Below are 15,248 nucleotides of genomic sequence, written 5' to 3'. Positions count from 1 at the left end.
TCTGACCAATAGGCTAAGACATCAGACATGGGCTGAATAAGTAAGACATAGATAGATAATAAGCAGGTTTCTGGCTTTGTTTTGACACAATTCTTCCTGTGCCTTATGTTTAGCACTGTCCTGGCATGTGGGAAATGCTCAATTAATATAGGTTGAATGAGTGAATGCATGAATGAGTTAGTGAATGCCTTTTGAATGAAGAAATGTTAAAAAATAATTCCAAGACTGTAATGAATATTTCTGAATGCCCTTAAGAGTGGTAAATGCTTTGAGAATGGATGTGAAATTTTTGGAGTGGTCAAAAGTTACTAAGAACTAAATTTAGTTAATAATGGTGGTTAGGATTTTGGTAGAGACCAATATGTGACCATGAAGTAACCAGAATGCCTGTCCTGTCTGATTCTCAGAAGTAAATTCTCAAAGAGAAAAATTTTTGGAGCAGGGTCATAATGGTTGTGATGTATGTAGGTATTAACGTTTGATGACACACACTCAGAGATCTTTTTAAAATCACTTATTCAGGGATTCCCTGGTGGCACAGTGGTTAAGAATCCACCTGCCAATGCAGGGGACACGGGTTTGAGCCCTGGTCCAGGAAGATTCCACATGCCGCGGAGCAACTAAGCCCGTGTGTCACAACTACTGAGCCTGTGCTCTAGAGCCCGCAAGCCACAACTACTGAGGCCAGCGCGCCCTAGAGCCCGTGCTCTGCAACAAGAGAAGCCACCGCAGTGAGAAGCCCACGCACTGCAACAAAGTGTATCCCCCGCTCGCTGCAACTAGAGAAAGCCCACACGCAGCAACGAAGACCCAATGCAGCCAAAAATAAATGAAAATAAAATAAATAAATTTAAAAAATAAATAAATAGACAAAATCACTTATTCAGTGTGTCACTAGCATTGTAGTCAACACGCCAGAAGCTTCAAAATAAATATTATGCCCAAACTCTATTACATTATCCCTATGAATGTGAGGAGTTGGTTAGAGGCAGGACATGGTAACCAAACATGTCACAAGCTTTTGGGTCACTGCACTAACTTCATTCCAATTCCTGACAATATAGCAAGTTTTAAGGATTGACTCATGTTCCACAATATCTGAAGGTCACTGTTCTCCACATAGATGGTTGAATTTGAAAAGTCCCAGCACGAGTCCCATTGCCCAATTTTCCTGTTATATTTACCTGGCAGCTCTAAAAATGCTAAGAGTTAGTTTTATTGTGTGCACGTGGATGTCAGCTGAGAACAGGCAGGAGTGCTTATCACATTTATTAAAGGTGAATATCGACAGTGGCTGGGACAATGTTTAATGATATTGTGCCTGGGTGTGGGAAGGCTGACTGAGATATTAGTCACATCGTTCCCTGTAAAGGTTGGGCCAATCCTTTTCCAAAGTCTTAACTCCATTAGAGGTTCAACTAGGCTTGAGGTTGGGATCCGTATCAGACCAGACTGAGGAAGATATGCTATGTCATCACATGCACTCATTCTGAGTTTTACTCAGTGGAGGGCCTTTTATAGCATTACAAACCAGAGACCACATTCTGCTCTGTGTGTGAACTTGACAAGGCGGAATCAAAACCGTAAGTGCTCTTGAATCTGGCATACCTGGGTTCATCTCACATATGAGAGATGTGACTTTGGGTGGGTAACTTAACCTCTCTGAGTATCAGTTTCTCCATCTCTGTAATACTCCCTATCTTGTAAGTCTTTCTATAAAGGCTCTAGATCCCATTATCCCTTGATTAAGAGGTCAGAACTCTTCCAAACTTTTCAAACCATTGAGATAACAGCAGTTATTAGGGGTACCCACTGTTTTTGCTTATCTGAATTCCATTTCACCATTCTCTTCCACTCCTATTTTCTTTTTTTCTTTTGGCTGCACCATGCGGCACGTGGGATCTTAGTTCCCCCACCAGGGATCGAACCCTCACCCCTTGCATTGGATGTGGGGAGCCTTAACCACTGGACCACCAGGGAAGTCCCTCCATCCCTACTTTCCATTGGAGAACACTTTCCTCTGCCCTCAGTTCCTGATATATATATAGGACAGAACTTCTCCCTGGCTCCTGAGCACAGCAGAGATCTAGCCTGGCTAATGGACTTGGTTATGGTTGGGCATGTGACTTGAGCTGTCCATTGAGAGTCTTCCCTGGGAATTTGAAGGAACTGTTCGTAAAGAACTGTTCTCTTTCCACGGGATTGCTCGGTTGGTAGGATATGCGTGGAGCTGTCGGTGGCCTCCACTCAGGAGCCCCTGAGAGTGAGAGTGAGGCCAACACCGAGGAGAGCAGAGCTGGGGCACAGAGGGAGGGCTTCCCGGTGATAATGCTCAGACCCTGGATCACTCTGGCCTTCTTAGTTATGTAAACCATTAATTTCATTTTCTTAAGTAACTTCACTTTGTCCGGTAAGAACCCTTACTGATATCCCAGTAAACCATAGTGAAACGTATGCCATGTGTTCACCTTTGGCGTTTGCGAGTCTTTTCCTACAAATAAGTCAAAGACTGTCTCATAGACTCATGAAATCTTAGAGATTAAGGATGTTCTGGGGCCTGCCTGAGATGCCAGGCACAGTGAGTCAGTGATAAGTCTCGACAGGAAGCCAGGGTTTCTGCCTCCCAGGCCAGTGCTCTTAAGCCTCCCTGCCTCTTGTCGTGTGTCTGCCTCAGTCTTTCTCAGACTCGGGCAGAACTACCCTCGCCTTTCCTTCCTGAGTCACCGCCCAATTACCAGCAGCCGGGGGCCCCATGGGGCAAAAGGCACCGCCTTCTAGAAGTGGCTCCATTCTCTCCACAACCCCGCCCCCTCCACTGGGGACAGCCGTGATTTAAGAGAAGTGAGTACAGACGTGGGTCTTGATGGAGCCTAGGTGAAGCCAGGCAGCTAAGCTCTGGATGTAAGACTGTTCAGAGCCTTGGGCCCTACTTCAACCCTCATTACCTCATGTGGGAATTATTACAGTAGCTCTTTACCGGCCCCCCTTTCTCCTGAACCCCAGGCTCCCTCTACTTGAATTCATCATAGTGTCAGTCATCTCCTTAAAAAATCATTCTGCATACCCAGACAAAACTACAATTCAAAAAGATACATGCACCCCTATGTTCATAGCAGCACTATTCACAATAGCCAAGACATGGAAACAACTTAAATGTCCATCGACAGATGAATGGATAAAGAAGATGTGGCAAATATATACAATGGAATATTACTCAGCCATAAAAAAGAATGAAATAATGCCATTTGCAGTAACATGGATGGACTTAGAGATTATCATATTAAGTGAAGTCAGAAAGGTAAAGACAAATACCATATGATATCACTTATATGTGGAATCTAAAATATGACACAAATGGACTTATCTACGAAACAGAAACAGACTCACAGACATAGAGAACAGACTTGTGGTTGCCAAGGGGAAAGGGGGTGGAAGGATTGGGAGTTTGGAATTACCAGATGCAAAATATTGTATATAGGATAGATAAACACAAGGTCCTACTGTATAGCACAGGGACCTATACTCAGTATCCTGTGACAAACTATAATGGAAAAGAATATGAAAAAGAATATATATATAAAACTGAGTCCCTTTGCTGTATAGCAGAAATTAACACAACATTGTAAATCAAATATACTTCAATAAAATTAAAAAAAAAAAAAGAATCACTCTGGTCATGCCATTTCCTGTTGATAAACCTTCAATGGCTCACTGCTGCCTATAAAGCAATGTCCAAAGTATTTCACCTGGTGTCCTGAAATAACCTGACAGGGCCTGTGTCCCTCCAGGGAGGCTCAGCTCATACCTAGGGAAGGGTTACCCACTGGGAAGAATCACTTCCAGAGTTTCAAATTCAATTAAGAGTTTCAAGTTCTATTATACAGACATACTTCGTTTTATTGTGCTTTGCTTTACTGCACTTCGCAGATATTGAATTTTTTACAAATTGAAGGTTTATGGCAACCCTGCAAGTCTGTTGTGCCATTTTGCCAATAACATTATTTTTAAATTAAGGTATGTATATAGTTTTTTAGACATAATTCTATTGCATACTTTGTAGACGTAATTTTATATACACTGGGAAACCAAAAAATGTCTGGAATCAAACCCACTATATCTCTGTGGTACGTCTGTAGTAGATGGTAGGTGTACTACTGATCCCTGCTGGAAAGGAAAACATTGTCCCTCTAACAGTGTCCAGTACCTTGCTATCGTCACCATTAATGTTGATGCTATTTTTCATCTTTCCATTGGCTATCTTCCTTTATTAATGACTTGTATGAGTTTTCTATTGCTGTGTAACAAATTACCACAAACTTAGTAGCTTAAAACAACACCCATTTATTACCTCACAGTTCTGTAGGTTTGAGCACAGCATTGGAGGGGTTCTTTGGTCAGGATCTCACAAAGCCAAAGTCAAGATTCTGCTGGGCTGCACTCTCATCTGGAGCTCAGGATCCTCTTCCAAGTTCATGTGGTTATGGTCGATTTCAGTTCATTGTGGTTGTAAGACTGAGGTCCCTGCTGTTTCTGGATGTCATTCAGAGGCAGCTCTCAGCTCTGGAGACCACCTACACTCCTTGCCATGTGGTTCACTCCATCTTCAAAGCCAGCAATGGTGTGTTGAAGCCCTCTCATGCTTTCAGTTTCTGAGTTCTGCTGTCTCTGACCTCTGTACCCATATTTAAAGGACTCATGTGATTAGGTCAGCCCCACTTGGTTAATTTCTCTTTTGAGTAACTCAAAATCAACTGATTAGTAACCATAAATGCATCTTCAAAATCCATTTTGCTTTATAATGTAATACAATCACGGGAGTGATATCTCACTCACCATATTCACAGGTCTTGCCCACAAGTCAATGGGAAAAAATAATACAAGGGCAAGGGTCATTGGAGGTCATCTTAGAATTCTACCTACCACACCATTGTAACAATTATTTGCTAATTTTAATGCCTGTGTGAGTTAAAAACTGAACCAGATTTCCTCATCTTTATCAATATTTTTTTCCTGGGGGCTGGTGACAGATGCTGTCAGCTCATTCAACATTTAATCTCACTCCCCATCTCCCTTATCATCCCCTGCAATAGAGGCTGGAGAATGGAAAACTATTTTCCAGGCTCCCTTACAGCTAGAGGTGAACATGTGGCACGGTCCTGGCCAATGGGGTGTAAGCAGAGTCTGTTAACATTCTCCTTTCTCCTCCTTTCTTCCATCCTGGAATGTGGACTTGATGTTTGGAGTTGCAAAAGCCATCTTGTGACAGGAGGAAAAGGCCAGGAGATTTTCACAGAGACCTTGGCACTGAAATTGTTGAGAATCCGGCATTCTTTCATATGTAGCAGAAAGCAATGATAGCTTACAAAAGACTGAATGAGTAGCTGAATGAGAAGCAGCTAGCCATGTCTCCAAAGCCATGATGCCTTAACTTTTCTGGAAGGATTGCACAGAGTTCAGGCAGGTATCAACCTTCATAATCAGGGTGATTTTTCCTTCACACCTTCTTCATAATGTTCACAGTAATTCTTTTTTTTAATAAAAATTTATTTATTTATTTATTTATTTATTTTTTGGCTGTGTTGGGTCTTCGTTTCTGTGCGAGGGCTTTCTCCAGTTGCGGCAAGCGGGGGCCACTCTTCATCGCGGTGCGCGGACCTCTCACTATCGCGGCCTCTCTTGTTTCGGAGCACAGGCTCCAGACGCACAGGCTCAGCAGTTGTGGCTCACGGGCCCAGTTGCTCCGCGGCACGTGGGATCTGCCCAGACCAGGGCTTGAGCCCGTGTCCCCTGCATTAGCAGGCAGATTCTCAACCACTGCGCCACCAGGGAAGCCCTCACAGTAATTCTTTATACAGTATCTTGACATCACAACAATGTTAGCGGTTACAGAAGCCCTGTAAATATGTTCCTTTTCATTTCTTCTGTGAAATGTTGTGAGTATAATGATCTTAAAATCCACTTGGGGGCCCAGTTACATGTGTGGGAGCTACAGTAAATAGGAAACCGAGGGGCTCTACTTAGCTATGTGGAGGGGTAAACAGTGAAAGAGGGATGCTTTCCTTGTCTCTTTCTTTTTATGGCTTCTATACTTTCTCTCTGACTCTTCCCCTCCCCACCCTGCACCCTTCCTGAGGGTCCCCTGGGCTTTGGAGGCAGGTCTGAGGACTGGGGCAAGTGGTCTAAACCCAGAAGTTTGGTCTCATGGGACAAAGAGGGACTCAGGAAAGGCAAAAGGGCGAGAGGTCTCTAGTGAGTAAACTTCTCCACCAACTGCATTCATTATAGAGGACAATACTGAGGAGGCACGGAAAGCTTCCTCCAGTTTCCAAAAGAGTCAGACAGCTGGACACAGGAGCCACTGAAGGAACTGTCCTTAAATATTCTCTTGGCCCATGAATAGAGCTGGAGGAAGACTGAGAAAGGATTTACAAGAGACAGAGCTATGTGTCTCCTCGACCTTCAGCAAGGTGGAGATGTACCACCGATTAGCATGATACATGCCTATGAGACACTCAGAAGGAACACTTCTCCTCTGCATAAGTGACAATGTGAATTCAAAATCCTGAAGAAATACACTTTGGTATTTTCATGCATAGACAGACATGGATTCACGACGTTTCCGTTTTTTTTTTTTTTTTTAATTTTATTTTTATTTATTTATTTTTGGTTGTGTTGGGTCTTCGTTGTTGCGCGCGGGCTTTCTATAGTTGCAGCGAGCGGGGGCTACTCTTTGTTGTGGTGCACGGGCTTCTCATTGCGGTGGCTTCTCTTGTTGTGGAGCACAGGCTCTAGGCGCATGGGCTTTGGTAGTTGTGGTTCGCGGGCTCAGTAGTTGTGGCTCACGGGTTCTAGAGCTCAGGCTCAGTAGTTGTGGCACACGGACTTAGTTGCTCCGCGGCTTGTGGGATCTTCCCGGACCAGGGCTCGAACCCGTGTCCCCTGCACTGGCAGGCGAATTCTCAACCACTGCACCAGCAGGGAAGTCCCACAACGTTCCTGTTTTCATAGCAAAGTCCCACGGAGGCAAACACTCTGCTTCCCCGCCATCTTCCCGCTTCTTCCACCCCAACTTAGGAGACAGTGATATGGAAGTCCTCCATCCCATCCCCACCTCTTCCTCGGTTTCTCCACCCTCATTCAGCCTCTCCTTCCTACAGAACCAGCACTTTCTCTCCTGATTCTTGTCTCAGCATCTAAATCTCCCCTCCTTAAAACTCCATCCTCCTCCCTGTTTCCCCCTGTAGTGACCAGCCTCCCTCCTTCCTTTGTCTCACTCTCTACTCCCAGGTCAATCCAACCTCCACAGTCTGAGTTCTGACCTTGAGCATCACTCTTCCTGAGGACACTGTGGTTTCCTGACTGTCAGATCCCACAGCCTGCCTGACCTCTTGGCAGCACTCGACAGAGCTGACCACTCTCCTCCCTTAAATCCTCTTCTCCTTTGGCTCCTGTGGAGGAGGCTGCCAGTTACCTGCTCCATATCCTGCGTTTCTCCTTCCAAAAAAAAAAAAAAAAGTCATTTATCAGCTTCCCCTACAGGCGGGGTGGCCAGATAATAGTTCTAGCCAATGAGATTTAAACGGAAGCTGTCAGATGGGCCTTCCAAGGAAGTTCATATTCGGAGACATATTTGGTTGCTGAGTGCATGCCTATTTACTCTGACCTTTCCTCCTTTCTCCTGCCTGGAACATGGACCTGATGGCTGGGGCTAGGGCAGCCATCTTGCACATGACGAAAAGGCCAAAATGACAGAGATGTCGATCCCATTATCCTGGAGCTACGGAACTAATACCAACCACGCTTATCTCCACACTACTTGTTACATAAGAAAAATAACCCCCTCTCTTGTTTAATCCACTATTATTTGGGTTTTCTATGATATGCCGCTGAAATCAACCCTTAACTGATACAGCTCCCATGACTGTCACTCTCGTCCTACTTCTTTAACGTCTTCAAGGCCCCTTTTCTTCAACACTGCCTACATGTTGATGTTCCTTAGCTACCATCCCTGGTCCTCTTCCTCCACTGTTTCCCAAACGACCCAGTGGTGTCTGCTGCTTCCCAAGTCATGATGACTCCAAATCCCAAAGTCTAGCTCCGACCTTTCAGCAGAGCACCAGATCTTTATCTAAATGTCTACCTGCCTGTCACATAGGAGCCTCATATACACCACACTCACCATTAAACTTACCAGCTTTCCCATAATTCTGCTCCTCTTTCTAGTCACTGGAGCTAGAGACCTTCCGCATCACTTACCCTCATACCCAGCTGGTCCTGAAGTCCCACCAGGTCTCTTTCCAACAGCTCCGCTTTATTCCCACTTCTTCAATCCTACTGTCTTATACAGGCCTCATCATCTCTTCCTGAGCCACCGCATACGCCTCCTAACTAGCTCCTCTGCCTCTCATCTACAATCCAAATTGGTGTTTAAAAACATGCAAGTCTAATCACACCATTCCCTTTCTTAAAACCCTTCAATGGCTTCTTGTCCCTCACAAGAAAGAATTCCAATGCCTTTGCATGATCTGAGCCCTACACATCTTGTCAACATTCCTTACATTATAGCCACATAAATTCACCTGCGGTTTCCCAAACTTGCCATGATTTTTCTCACTTCCTTGCCTGATTGTCGTCTCTGACGTGTGAGCTGGAAACTGTGCAAAAACCAAGTTTTAGGTGGATATTTAGGAACCTGACTTGGGCCCTTATCTTCCTGGGAATTCTCCCACCTTTGTGCACAGAAACTCAGTGGTAAAGAACTGTCAGAATTCGAGAGATTTTTGTATTGTTCACTTAACATAATTGCTTAATTATAATTCCCTTTTTAATCAAAGAATTATCTGCCATCACCTTGAACCAAATTGATCAAAATAAACATCAATTGCCTTTGTTGTCTTGTTTATATATTTTCATTTAAAATTTCACCTTTGTTCAATGTAAAACATTCCCCCAGTGCACACTCAACAGAAAAGGAGATATTTACTTTAATGTGCTAAGTGCTGGGGTTTCTTCTATTTCTTATCCTATTAAATTTTACCTCCTTTAATCCTGAAATTTTAGGGTCCAGCCCCTAAAATTTTCCAGAAAAGGAAACCAAGGCTCTATTGACTCAGGAACATGGCACCAGGGAGGTGGTTATTGGTGGGACATACCTAGATCCTGGCTACGGCTTCAGCTCTTACCATCTCACGGTGAAGGCACAGATCATCTCCAACTCACAAAGAAGGCTCCCCTCTGCTTCCAGTGAGAGGAAAGCAAAGTAGCCCCCAAATAGCCAGTTAAGCTAATCCTCTTATACCACTCCACTTAAGGCAAGATGACAACATAAGGGCTTTAAGAACAAGGAAATAGAAGCATTAAGTCCAAGGTTCTGCTTGCCCTGGGAATAGAACGGCCCTCTCCCCTCCTCTCCGACTCTGTGCCCCACCTTTGGGCCCCTGGAGAGCCACTCACCCTCTGGATGATGAGCTTGCCATCCTGGATCTCCACAGCCAGCCCCAGGTCGGACAGTCTGCAGTTGCCAACGTCGTCCAGAAGCACATTCTTGGGCTTCAGGTCCCGGTAGACGATGCTGAGGGAGTGGAGGTGCAACACGTCGCAGGTCATCTGGGCCGAGTAGAAGACCACCCTGCTCACGTCCGGGCCCTGCTCGCCCACGCTGTAAATGTGGAACTTGAGGTCTCCCCCATTCATCAGGCTCATAACTAGGCAGAGATGGCACCTGCTCTCAAAGGCATAGGCCAGAGAGACAATGAAAGGGCTGCTGACCCTCTCCAAGATTTCCTTTTCCAAGAGAGCCATTTTCTCACCATTTTTCTTCTTCAGCCGCTTCTTGCCCAGTTTCTTACAGGCATACATCTTGCCGGTGTTTTCCGCCTGGACAGCACATACCTTAAGGAGAGAAAGAAAGGGAGAGGAAGAAGTAGACAGCACTGGAGACAGCAAGGGGAGGGGGGATACAGGGGGTGGAGGAGCAGAAAACCACCAAGGTGGAAAGACGGCAGGCTTCTGAGAAAAGAGAAGCTGTGAGTGAGAAGGATTCTTTGAGATAGAGCTGGGACCACAGTGAGGTATCACTTCACCTCCACTATGTGAGCCATAATTTAAAAAAAAAAAGGAAAAATAACAAGTGCTGGCAAGGATGTGGAGAAATTGAAACGCTCACGTGTTGCTGGTGGGAACTTAAAACTTGGAAGAGTTTGGTGATTTCTCAAAACGTTAAACACAGAATTGCCCTAAGACCTAGCAATTCCACCCCTAGACATATACGAAAGAGAAACGAAAGCAGGTATTCAGACAAATTCTTGTACATAAATGTTCACAGCAGCACTATTCACGCTAGCCAAAAGGTGGAAACAACCCAACTGTCCACCAATAGATGAATGGATACATGAATTGAATGTAGTATTCCCATACAACGGAATGTTATTCAGCCCTAAAAAGGAATGAAGTACTGATACATGCTACAAGGTGAATGAACCTCCGAACCTTACGCGCAGTGAAAGAAGCCAGCCACAAAAGCTCAAATACTGTATGACTCCATTGATATGACACACCAGAATCGGCAAATCCATGGAGACAGAAAGCAGCCCAGTGGTTGCCAGGGGCTGGGTGGGTCGGGGGAGTGGGGGAAATGGGTAGTAATTGTTAATGGGCACAGGGGTGATGAAAGTATCTTGGAACTAGATAGAGATGATAGTTACACAACATTGTAATGTACCAAATGCTATTAAATTGTACACTCTAAAATGGTTAATGGCTAATGTGACTTTTACCTTAAAGAATTCTTTTCAACTTAAAAAAAAGAATGCTGAGCATAGCATTGGTGCAAAACGGATTCCAGGCTTTAATTTAAGATGAGTGTTTTCTTAGTTCTCTGAAGTTTTTCTCAAATTACCTCCATGACCACAATTAAGGGGAAAGGGGGATCTCCCATTGTTTGTTGCTATCATTCACCAAAGGGGCATTTCAGTGTGTGCCTGCCTGTTGTAGACCCCACGATAAAGATTCTTGGCCAGTTCCACATTTTGTTAGTTTTTTCTATGCCATTCTCATTTTATTTCACGCGGTGACCGGAAAGAAGACGTGAGAGCAAGCTAGGAATTCTTTCTCCACATGTGGCACTGAGATTAGTTCTAAGTTGCCTTGAGATAAAAAAGAAAAAAAACAAAAAAACGAGGCAAAATAAAACTCTATTATGCTGTCTATTTCGTCTTCCAGCCTGGCTATTCTGAAACACTTACCTCCCCAAAACCACCTTTCCGCAGCACATGGAACTCTTCGAAGTACTTGTCTGACACCGGTTGCATCTCAAAGACTTTCCACTACAGAAACTTGTCATAGAAGGGGCTGGCCAGGAACTCTAGGAAGGGCTGGTCCTGCAAGAAGGCCATGGCCTCAGCCTTGGCCAGCTCCACCAGGGACGCTCGCTCTTCCTCCGTGGTGGCTGCTTGGCACTTGGTGACCAGAGCTGGGCTGAGGAAGGGGTGTGGGCGCCCCGGGGAGGCCGCACAAGTGGCCATCAGCCCCTGCAGCGTGCTGCCCTTGGCGGGACCCTCTTCGGCCAGCTCCCAGCTCTGCACCTCCTCCAGGAAGCCCACGGCCTCCTGGTACGCGGGCACCGTAGCTAGGAAGCCCCGGAAGAGGCGGCGGCCGATGGGCTGCTGCTCGCACAGGCTGTGGAAGTCGTTGGGCGGGGCCTGGCGGAGCTGCTCGCAGCTCTGCGGCCCGGGCAGCATCAGGGTCCGGCGTCGGCGCTGCAGCTCCTTGCTGTCGGCATCCAAGGACTTCCGCGCCTGCAGGTAGGCCGTGTTGGCGATCAGGTCGTCCAGGCCCCCCATGTCGACCATGGCTGAGCACCGATTGTGCTCCCTCGGCACAGAAAAGGAAGGATGGAGGGCTGCGGCGGGGACGCCGTCAGGCCCGGGCCAGCTGGCTGCTCTCCGGTCCAAGGTGCAGTGACTTCTGCGGGATTTACAGCGAAGCTTCGGGTCTGCAGGTGGGACTGATGGAGGGTGGGAAAGAGGTTTCTCTTGTAAGAAGCTTTGCTGGCTATGCATAGCCGGCCAGGGAAGGGCGCCTCACAGGTCACCCCCCGAGGGGAAAGCAGTCTGGGACACCTGCAGGGTCTACCTGTTCATCATGGGGCCTTTCTCATCCACACCTGCTCCCTGAATCCCCAGCTACCAATTTCCAAAGGAAAGGAGTCATCGTTAAGGTGGTGTGTTATTTGTTGCTGACAGCAGTGTTTTCAACTGTGTCTGATTTTACGTGTTTCCCAGCAGGTGCAAGCTAAGTAAACTCCTAGGAATGACAGGTCAGGAAGAGGAGCTTTGAGAAGCCGTAGAGGTTTTCCTCCTCGTGTCTGGCAGCCTGATCCAAAGCAGGTTACAGAAGGGGCTGCTCTGAGCTGCGGGTCACGAGACATGTTCCCAGAGGCCCTCGGGAACCCAGGTCGTGGCCTTCAGAGTGGGCTGTGGCTCTCCCATAGCCGGCGACACCCTCTACAGCCTACAGAGATCCTCCAGCCATGGCTTTCTTGGTTCTGAGTAGTCTGTGGCCTACAGTACCCAGTTAAAAAGCACAAGGTCACCTTGACCCAAAACATCCCGGGAAATGACATCAGCAGGAAAATCACACCACTTCACATCATGTGGTCCAGACTATTCCAAGGAGACAAGCCTAACAAGGGGAATCTGAAGGCGAAGGAGCTGTGTGTGGAGACCCCGAGCCGTGACGTTCCAGGCGTGGCCCTTCGACACCTCGGCCCAGGCTCCCTCATGAAGCCAGGAAGCTTCCCTCCACAGAGATCACTCAGAGCCGCCCCAGACCACGACCTCACAAAGAACAGAAATTGGTTTAGACAAAGATCAGGCTAAGAATCTCTGCTCCAAAAATAACACTTGTGTCCTACAGGGAAAGAACACTCAGGCTTTTTCTTCACAAAGCAAGGCTAAGGCAGCTTAAAAACAAAGTCATTCAGTATTATGCCAGAGTGTTTAAAAGGGGAAAAAAAATAAAAGAGAGAGAGAGAGAGGAAGGAGAAAGGGGAGGAAAAATACCTGGTGAGTCTTTTTCCAAACAAACAACCTGTAGCACACACTCTGTCAAAATATCATCATGACGGCCGTGGTCTGCCTGACAGAGTCTGCCGACCATCCCCCAGAGCAGATACACACTTGACCTCATGCTACCGAGAATTATGTAATGAACTCGTGGGTGCCCTTTGGCTTTGCACTGCTGCGCTGTAAACCCTCAGCCCAATGGCAGAGGTGGGGGATCTGCACGAGGGACCACCGCTCGGGACCGTGCCATCTGCTTTGCAACCCACGCTAGAAATGTTGGGACTTCTTGATATGTCATTCCAGGTCCACATTTCTGAGTAGTGAAAAATCAGTCTGAGACTCTCTCCTAAGGAGGAAATGCCTTTTCCTGGGGTTCTTATGAATACAGTGGCAACAGGGCAGAACTTTGAGAAAATGGTAGAATTGTCATCACATGACTACTTCACCTTATCGCTGAAAAAAGAAAGTTTTTCACTGATGACCGTATCTGCTATGAGCTGCTTGATCCCACTCGCACTGATACTTTCTCTTATCCCCGAGTAATCACTTAACCCAGCACTGTCCAATAGATAAATGCAAAACCACATACGGAATTTCAGATTTTCTAGCAACCACATTAAAAAAAGTAAAAAGAAGCATATGAAGTTAGCTTTAAAATATATTTTACTTGGCCCAATATATGCAAAGTATTACCATTTCAATATATAATTGATATACAAATTGCTAATGGAATATTTTACATCTTTTTTGTGTCCTGAGTTTTCAGAATATGCTTTGTATTTTACACGTACCAGTTCAAGCCACACACATTTCAAATGCTCAGTAGCCACATGTGGCCAGTGTCTACCTTTTTGGACAGCACAGACAAACCTTTTGCATGTAGCTTTGTCATTCATAAATAAGAGAAAGTTTTTCTTATGTTTTTTTTTTTTTTCTAATCAGAATACCATAGACCATCTGGGTTAAAAAAAAAACTCTCTTAGTAATTGAAAATGATCTGACTGATGAGAACAGAATTTAAATAATATCTGACACAAAGTTTAGAAGTTATAAAATGATTATACATTGACCACTGGCCATTTTAAACAGAGTACCATTATTTTCAAAGTTTTACCCACCTGAAAAAAAAAAAAGTCTATTTAAAATAGAACACTCTATGTGATTACAAACAGTTAGGGGCCAGGGCTTTTCCCAACTTGATGAAACAGTAATTTTAGGTGCAATTAAAGAACAGCACTGAATCCTTAGCTTAGAAGCACAGCCGAGTGCTGGGCACATTCAGGATACCCTGTGCCAAAGCGGAAAAATATCAGAAATCTTGGATTGGAGATGTGGCCCTATGGTTACAAGCACTAACTCCAGCACTACTTGGGAGAGCTGAGTCCTGGCTCTAGCAAGTCCTAGCTGTGTGACCTTCTGCAAGTTACTTAACTTCTCTGAGTCTCAGTCTCATTATGTGAAAACAGAGCTAATGTTGATTCTTCTTTTTTTTTTTTTATAAATTTGTTTATTTATTTATTTATTTTTGGCTGTGTTGGGTCTTTGTTTCTGTGTGAGGGCTTTCTCCAGTTGCGGTGAGCGGGGGCCACTCTTCATCGCGGTGCGCGGGCCTCTCACTCTCGCGGCCTCTCTTGTTGCGGAGCACAGGCTCCAGACGCGCAGGCTCAGTAGTTGTGGCTCACGGGCTTAGTTGCTCCGTGGCATGTGGGATCTTCCCAGACCAGGGCTCGAACCCGTGTCCCCTGCATCGGCAGGCGGATTCTCAACCACTGCGCCACCAGGGAAGCCCGATTCTTCTTTTTTTTTAAAATTATAGTTTGTGTACAATATTACATGTTACAGGTGTATAATATAGTGATTCACAATTTTTAAAAGTTATACTCCATTTATATCAGTGTTGATTTTTGAGTAAGTTCTTGAGAGAATTAAATGCCAAATAGTGCCTGGCACAAAGAAGTGATCAAAAAATATTTGATAAAATAGTTTTTATCAAAGTACAAAAGTATCACTTTTATTTTATTTATTTATTTTAAAATAAATTTATTTATTTATTTTTGGCTGCATTAGGTCTTCGTTGCTGCACGCGGGCTTTCTCTAGTTGCAGTGAGCGGGGGCTACTCTTTGTTGTGGTGCAAGGGCTTCTCATTGCAGTGGCTTCTCTTGTTGTGGAGCACGGGCTCTAGG

At 45.4% G+C, this 15,248-nt stretch overlaps 1 protein-coding gene across 1 annotated transcript in view; it reads right to left on the bottom strand.

Moving 5' to 3' along the window:
* The window catches only part of GRK7 (G protein-coupled receptor kinase 7), a 40,948-nt gene extending 26,082 nt beyond the window's left edge, over positions 1-14,866 (bottom strand). Inside the window, 3 exon segments of the mRNA XM_082461366.1 lie at positions 9,454-9,891; positions 11,244-11,324; positions 11,328-14,866. Of these exon segments, the coding sequence (XP_082317492.1) occupies positions 9,454-9,891; positions 11,244-11,324; positions 11,328-12,059 (1,251 nt within the window). The 5' untranslated portion in view covers positions 12,060-14,866.
* Between the last annotated feature and the right edge of the window lie 382 nt (positions 14,867-15,248).

Source organism: Balaenoptera physalus, assembly GCF_965194825.1.
Source record: "Balaenoptera physalus genome assembly, chromosome: 4".
NCBI lineage: Eukaryota > Metazoa > Chordata > Mammalia > Artiodactyla > Balaenopteridae > Balaenoptera > Balaenoptera physalus.
Note: the sequence above shows the minus strand (reverse complement) of the source record. Positions and strands in the feature narration are given on the sequence as shown.